This window comes from Zingiber officinale, chromosome 5A (assembly GCF_018446385.1).
Source record: "Zingiber officinale cultivar Zhangliang chromosome 5A, Zo_v1.1, whole genome shotgun sequence".
Taxonomy (NCBI): Eukaryota; Viridiplantae; Streptophyta; class Magnoliopsida; order Zingiberales; family Zingiberaceae; genus Zingiber; species Zingiber officinale.
The window spans coordinates 93,523,819-93,530,814 of record NC_055994.1 but is presented as its reverse complement, the minus strand read 5'-3'; the positions used below and the strand labels follow the sequence as shown (position 1 = coordinate 93,530,814).

At 37.2% G+C, this 6,996-nt stretch overlaps 1 protein-coding gene across 3 annotated transcripts; it reads left to right on the top strand.

The window, feature by feature from the left end:
- Positions 1-226: 226 nt before the first annotated feature.
- Positions 227-5,761, top strand: LOC121981016 (CDT1-like protein b). Of its 3 annotated transcripts, XM_042533329.1 has the most exons (10): positions 227-485; positions 589-826; positions 1,355-1,601; positions 1,682-1,748; positions 1,818-1,937; positions 2,010-2,241; positions 2,951-3,712; positions 4,170-4,374; positions 4,483-4,573; positions 5,256-5,761. In XM_042533329.1, exons 3-10 carry the CDS (start codon positions 1,370-1,372, stop codon positions 5,317-5,319), a joined length of 1,773 nt encoding a protein of 590 aa, XP_042389263.1. In that variant the 5' UTR covers positions 227-485; positions 589-826; positions 1,355-1,369; the 3' UTR covers positions 5,320-5,761. The 3 variants fall into 3 exon arrangements, with proteins under 3 accessions (XP_042389263.1, XP_042389265.1, XP_042389264.1); XM_042533331.1 differs by lacking the exon at positions 589-826; XM_042533330.1 differs by lacking the exon at positions 227-485 and having other exon boundaries at positions 558-826.
- The last annotated feature ends 1,235 nt before the right edge of the window (positions 5,762-6,996 follow it).

Here is a 6,996-nt window from a genome sequence, read left to right as displayed (position 1 = left end):
GTAACGCTTGAAATTTGAAATATCGGGTCGGATCTTTAGATATCACATCCGAAATCCGAAACCTGCCGCGCATGTGACGAACGGCTATATTTCAGCATAGTCGACGTGCGAATCTCACGCGTTTCGCTTACCTAATAAGATATCTGTCTTATTCAACCGTTAAGATGTCTTGCCTTTTTCATTGGGCGGCTGGATTTGATGAAAAGCACGTTGAGACAGAAAGAAATAGGACTTCCCTCCTCACTGCTCACCTGTGTCGTGCGACAACCCTACTTCGCCTGGTTCTCTCCCTGCCCTACCCTGCTCCCTTTCCTCGGCAGCCCTTTCGTCGCCTCGCAACCGCCGACCTTCGTCGCCGTTCAACCTCCGCCGCTGCGAGGTTCTGTAGCGGCGGTGACTGGTGCAGCGAACCCGCTTCGTCGTCGACTACTCTCAACGAGCAGCTCGAGGCGCACCTCCTGAAGACTCCGCACCCCGAATCCACCGTAATGCTCGCTAGTCACTTCTTTGATTTCCCTTTTGTGTTTCTTTGAGAAGTTGTGTAGATCTTTGAGAAGTTCTTCTATGATTAATTCCTATGCTCGCTAGTCACCTGTGTCGTGCGACAACCCTACTTCGCCTGGTTCTCTCCCTGCCCTACCCTGCTCCCTTTCCTCGGCAGCCCTTTCGTCGCCTCGCAACCGCCGACCTTCGTCGCCGTTCAACCTCCGCCGCTGCGAGGTTCTGTAGCGGCGGTGACTGGTGCAGCGAACCCGCTTCGTCGTCGACTACTCTCAACGAGCAGCTCGAGGCGCACCTCCTGAAGACTCCGCACCCCGAATCCACCGTAATGCTCGCTAGTCACTTCTTTGATTTCCCTTTTGTGTTTCTTTGAGAAGTTGTGTAGATCTTTGAGAAGTTCTTCTATGATTAATTCCTATCCTTGAAACGGGAAAACAAAATTAGGTAATAGGAATTTCGATTCTATGCAAACAGAATCCGCCTGCCCAAATTTTATTGGCTGACTGACTTTGCACTACCCTCTGATCGCATGAGTTTCCCTCATTGCAAACTCATCTCCACTTGGAATCAGCCAACATTCTCCGCAAAATAGCAGAAGCGATGTGACGTAAAATGGCTTCTTTGTTGTTGCTTCAAAATGTTCTGAGATAAATGAAGGAAATAGTTTCATAATCGATGTTTTCTTTTCTTTTTCCTTAAAAAACACTTGGCCTCTCTCCTTTCCTTTCATAATGAAGGAAATAGGTTTATTCCTATGAAAAAGCATGTAAGTGCTTCTAGTATGCCTCCAACATCTGAATTTTATTAGAGTACGTTTAAATTTGACATATCTTTTTCTAATTAAATGTTACAGCCTTGATTTCAAGTCATGGAGCACGAGGGATGCATGGAGAAAATATCTGAGTCCTCTGGTTGTAGGAAAATATTGTACGAGAATGATTCAGATATTGCATCTGATTTGCCCGTGAAAATTGATCAAAAGGAAGAAGTTGAAAATGACTTTGTATCTCCAACGCCACAGAAACCTGAATGGAGCAATAAAGATAGAGCAGTTGCATCTCTTACTAGGAAACAACTTGCTAATGATTTTGAGAATGAAGGTAGTGTTGACCAAATTCGTTTGTGTATTTATCATGGGAAATGTTCGACTCACTTTCTAGTCAATATTCTATTATTTTAGGATTTACTGAGCTAGGTACCGTAGTCGATGGACAGAAGGATAATGAGCCAGATAAACTTCCAGATAAGTATGTTTTATTGTATTATATCTTTCTCATTTTTTCCTATTCAATGCTGATCTCATCTTGTGGTTACAGCTATCACGTTTTGGCTGAACTCTTTAACCGACTAGATACTGCTATAAGGTTGCTTAGGTTGCGAAAGTTGCCGCCTACTTTTCGAAATATTTCTCCACGTGTAGAGATTTTGACAAAAAGGTATTAGGAAATAAGTTTTGTTTTCCTTATTGAAGTATGTGCTTGGTCTTTAAATTGATTTTTGTTTTGCAGAAAGTTTCTATACAACCATCTCGCTCAAATGATTTTCATTTTCCCCAAAGCCATTAAGATTGAGAAGATACTTGTCCATGACAAGGAAACCTTAGTGGTCATTCCAGATATTAATGTTACTCTACTGAAGGATGTTGTGGAAGATAATTTACATCCCAATGAATCAATATCCGTTGCTTTATGTGAAGCTTTCCGCAAGAGACTTTTCAAATTTTTTATCACCCATCCTGAGGTACCTTCCAAGATGGTTTAACTCAAGCCCAATTCTTATCTTAGAAATTAGAGTAATTAAGTCTTCTCTTTTTTTTTTTATTATTAAAAAAACCCCTAGTTCCAATATAATCTACACCATGACTAAAATGTCTCTTTACCTTGAAATTGTTAAAGAAAATTTTGGAAAAAATTATTTATATTAAATTTTTTAGTTATTGTAGTTTAAATATTTTATAAATTTGTATTGTTTTTTTGTCAAGCATGATGTGTAGCATATTTGATATGATAAATGTCTGTAATAAACCATGCTTATTAGAAATAATAGATAGGTTTGAAAAGTGCTATCCTACAATATCAAACGTAAAATGTTAAAATTAAAGGAAAAAAGTGCTTTTAGAAGGGGAGCCTTGGCGTAACGGTAAAGTTGTTGCCATATGACCAAAAGGTCACGGGTTCGAATCCTGTAAACAGTCTTGCAAAAAGCAGGTAAGACTGCGTATAATAGATCCTTTCTCGGGACCCCGCATGGCGGGACCTTCGTGCACCGGGCAGCCCTTTTAGTCCGACATTTCATGTTTATTTAAGATGTTTCCATGGCATTAAATATTTTATTTTCTTCTCTGCATGCCATTATTTATGGTGTTATAATTAATGACCTTTTGCATCAATTATAATGCTTGTTGATTTTGGATTCATTCTATATTTTCTCTCATTTTTCTTGATAATAGGATATTGATATTCCTAAGGCCATGCTACCTGAGCCATTCAATCAAAGCAACTGCAATTTGCCTTTAGAGACATTGCCTAAGAATTGTATCACGGAACCACAACCACCTGAAAGTTCCCTTGAGCTTGACGAGTTGCTTGGTGATTCTCTTTTACCTTTGTCCTTTGGAAGACAAATTCTTCGCAACGTTTTCTCACCTGGAAGTGTTATTGAGCATAGTGAATTGGCTAGTGCTTCTGTTTTACCTTCATCCTTCAAAAGACATTTTTCACAAAAGGTTATCATTCCAGAATCAAAGAAAACACAGTTACTTGCCACTCAACCATTATCTCACTTCACTAGCAATATGGAAGCTAATTCTTCCATCTCAGGGACAAAGTCACTTGCATGTTTGGTTTCTAGTCAGAAGGGTTGCTCATCCTCTTATCTTGATAACACCCCTCTGAAAGGTGCTTCTTCATGTATTGATGCAATGACAGCTGCAACTCCTGTCCTGCAGACTCCAAAACGACCTGTTCCGACTCCTAATGAAAAATTGACTATTGAAGATGATGACTTGGTTAGCGAATCTAAATTGAGCACTTCAGCACGTAGATCTCTAAAGTACTCGAGTACGGATATTGAAGCGAATAGTAATGATACCAATTATGACCCAAACCAACAGTGCATGGTTCTTAAATCTTCATCTGATCAGATTGACTCTGCTAAAAGATTGCTTTGGGAACAAGAGACTGATAAACCTTCTGGCCGTCTTCCCTGCATGGTATGCTATATATTTATACGAGTAATATAAAATCAACATTTACTAAATTTATCAACATTTACTAAACTTGCTGTCATATTACTCTTGTGAGACTCCTTATTCTTTATGTGTTGGTGCAATGACAGCTGAAATCAGTGTGGCAATCAATACTGGAGAAAATTCTGCTGCATAATATTTTAACATTAATATATCTGGTGCTCAGAACTAGAACTATAACACTTGGCAAACCATCTTTTTATTTGGTTAGATATGACAATCAATTCTAGTTCAGTTGTGTTCTCATGTGTATATATTTAATATATCTGCTTTTTCAGCTTTCAGCAACTGTAAATATATATTATCTATGTTTTATTCCTTTGTGGATTTTTGTCTTTTTTAAAAGATAATTTTTACCCATTTTGTTTTTGAGTTATTGTTTATTATTAGTAAAATGAACTAATTCTTTTTGTTATTATAGGTACATCATTTGACTGCTGCCAATTCTAAGGATAACACATTGAACCTAATGGGAGAGAGAAAGAAGAGCTCTAGGATGTTCTCTTCTGTGCTAGCAACTTTTGATGCAATCAGCTTCAATTCACAATCTAAATACTATTTCAATATCACAAAGGAGGAACTTGTGCATAAAATTCTCTCTAACAACTTGGAACTTGAGGATCCAAGTAAATCTTTTGAGTCTTTTCTTGTGTGTGTGTGTGCGTGTATAAGCTCTTCTGTTGATTCCCTCTTATGTTAGAAACTAAAATTTGTTTTCTTCCCTCTTATGGTAGGAGAAGCAGAAGAACATCTGAGTCTATTAGAACGGCTTCTCCCAGATTGGATTAGTAAGAAGTTTGCATTTGATGGACAACAGCTTTACAGGTAAGTTACTATTTTACTGTCACACAAATCTTTCTCTGTGTGTAAAACTGTTTTCAGATCTTTGAACAAGAATAAAGATTTATGTCGTGTCATCCAAATCCACACTGAACTCTCTTGTTTAAGTGCAATAACTTGTGATCTACTCTTGGAGTTTCTTTTGTTTCTTAAACTAGATTTGTGTAGCCATCTAGTCTAATGAAGTAGGGGATGATCGCCAAACAGAACTCATATAAGGTCTGGGGTACTCACATACTATGAGATTGAACTAAGACACCTTGATTGAATTATGTACGTACTAAAAAATTGGGCATTTGGTGGTAGAGTTGATTTGGTTCTTCATAAGAATTCTAAAGTTAAATGAGCTCGATGCTAAGTAAGCATGGAAAGTTCCAAACCAGTAGTATGGCAGGACGGCTGACCTTGGTAGAAACCTCAAGATCAAAGTCAATTTGCACCATTGGACAGAAATGGTTAAGAGTATAAAGTATGTAATGTAGTCGAAGTAGATAATATCTTAATGAATACACCAGGTTTATTTTAATTTCTCTGTCTTGATTCCTTGATCAAGCATATCGTTGAATATTCTTTGTTTGATCGTGGATATCCTCACTGTTTGCTACTCATGAAATGCATCTTCATTTTATTGATTTGATTTATTTTTTTTTTTTTAAATCTTCTGCAGCTTTAAGCAGACGGTTGATCGTGAAGCCTTCCGAACTCGAGTAGTTGAAGCTGAAGCTGTCTAACGTTTTTCATCTCTAACGAAGCACTCCTACTTCGCGCAAAATTGGAACACCAACATATGAGATTGTTGATTTCAAATTCAAGTTTCCTTAACGTGGCTGTAGTATGTTCTCCAAATTTACTCCATAAATTTCATCAATATGGTCGATGAGGGAATATTAATTCATGCCACGTGTCCGCATGGGCTTGCGCAATTAGTTTATATAAGGGTGTAATTGTCAATAGGTCTAGGGTCGATTTTCAACGGGTGTATAATGTTTCGTTGGTTGCCTCAACCCTTGCTTATATATGTTATTATTGTTGGCCAATGATCCCCGTGATTTAACTAGGTATCTAAGAGTCGAATCTTAGTTGTCGTGTATTATAAGAAGTTTTCTCTGGTGGGGAGATAACTTTAAGAATGTTGACCTCTTTAATGAGTTTTTATAAGCGTTTTCTGATTTATTTTGATGGTTGGTAGGAAATTTTTTTAAAACTGGATTGGTTATTTTTGGAATTAGTCGATTTGATGTCTGGATTATTAAAAAAACAAGAACTGATGAATGGAATGGTGTTGTTATAGGTTGATGTGGTTGTTATTGGTATGAGTATTTATTCTAATAAATTTTAGGATCAATTATATGAATGTAAAATATCTGTTGGATGTCTGACCTCTCATACATAAACGACTGCTTGTGTTAAACAAAAATGTCCTGAAGATTCGAATCCCTTGATATTTATTTTTGTAGAGCGGGCGTGAAGGGGGAGAAAGGGTGAGCACACTAACAAACTAATGAATAGAATGGTAGTCGAGTTAATATTTGAATAATGGAATGGAGGGTGTTAGATCTTGACATCAATATTATAAAAAAAAAACAACTAACTAATGGAATGGAGAACAGGCCCCAACTGAGTAAGGGCTGATGATGCATCAAGATTGTAAAAGTTCCATAGTCATCGTGAGAGTCTATAAAGGCATGACAATAAATGCTCTGTATTGTTCAAATATCTCAAAATTGTTTTTTTAATCGAAGAAATATATAGATAATGTTGTCAAACTCTTCTTACCAACTAATGGATAGCGGGTTAAAAAGCGTATTGTTTGGATCATTACGAGTACCTCCTAATTATTATCCATGGTCCTTGGGAAATTTTTTGAAACTATCGATGGTCCTCATACATAGCGAATCGCTTAGGTAAACAGTCGGTGTCGTTCTGTAAAGCATTTGAGCAAAGGGTCAAACGAGAAGCTGTCTAGGATGAACTCAATATAAGCAGATCCAAGGAGGATTTTTATATAAATAACTAAGAAACAAAGTATAAGTTGACAATTCAGTACGTGCGAACCAACTCTGTGATTGATACGTATTAACAAACAAATCAATGTTTAATGAAGCAATTCGTTCGAATTTTTTATAATAGGCGGTTCGAATTTTTTATAATAGGCGGTTGATTTAATTTAAGAATACTGAATTGATAGATAACTTATTATGAGCGCTTTTCAATTTATCTTGATTTATCCTGATGATCGAGCCAGTCATTTCCAGAATTAGTCAGCGTAAGTAGATATACGGTGCCAATTAAAAAATGAAACAATTCATGCTCTCGGAGCTACGGTATAGTGGTTAGACCCTCTAAGTAGTTTACCAAGCATCTAAGGTTCGAATATCAACTACAACAATTACAGTGATTTTCCTTCA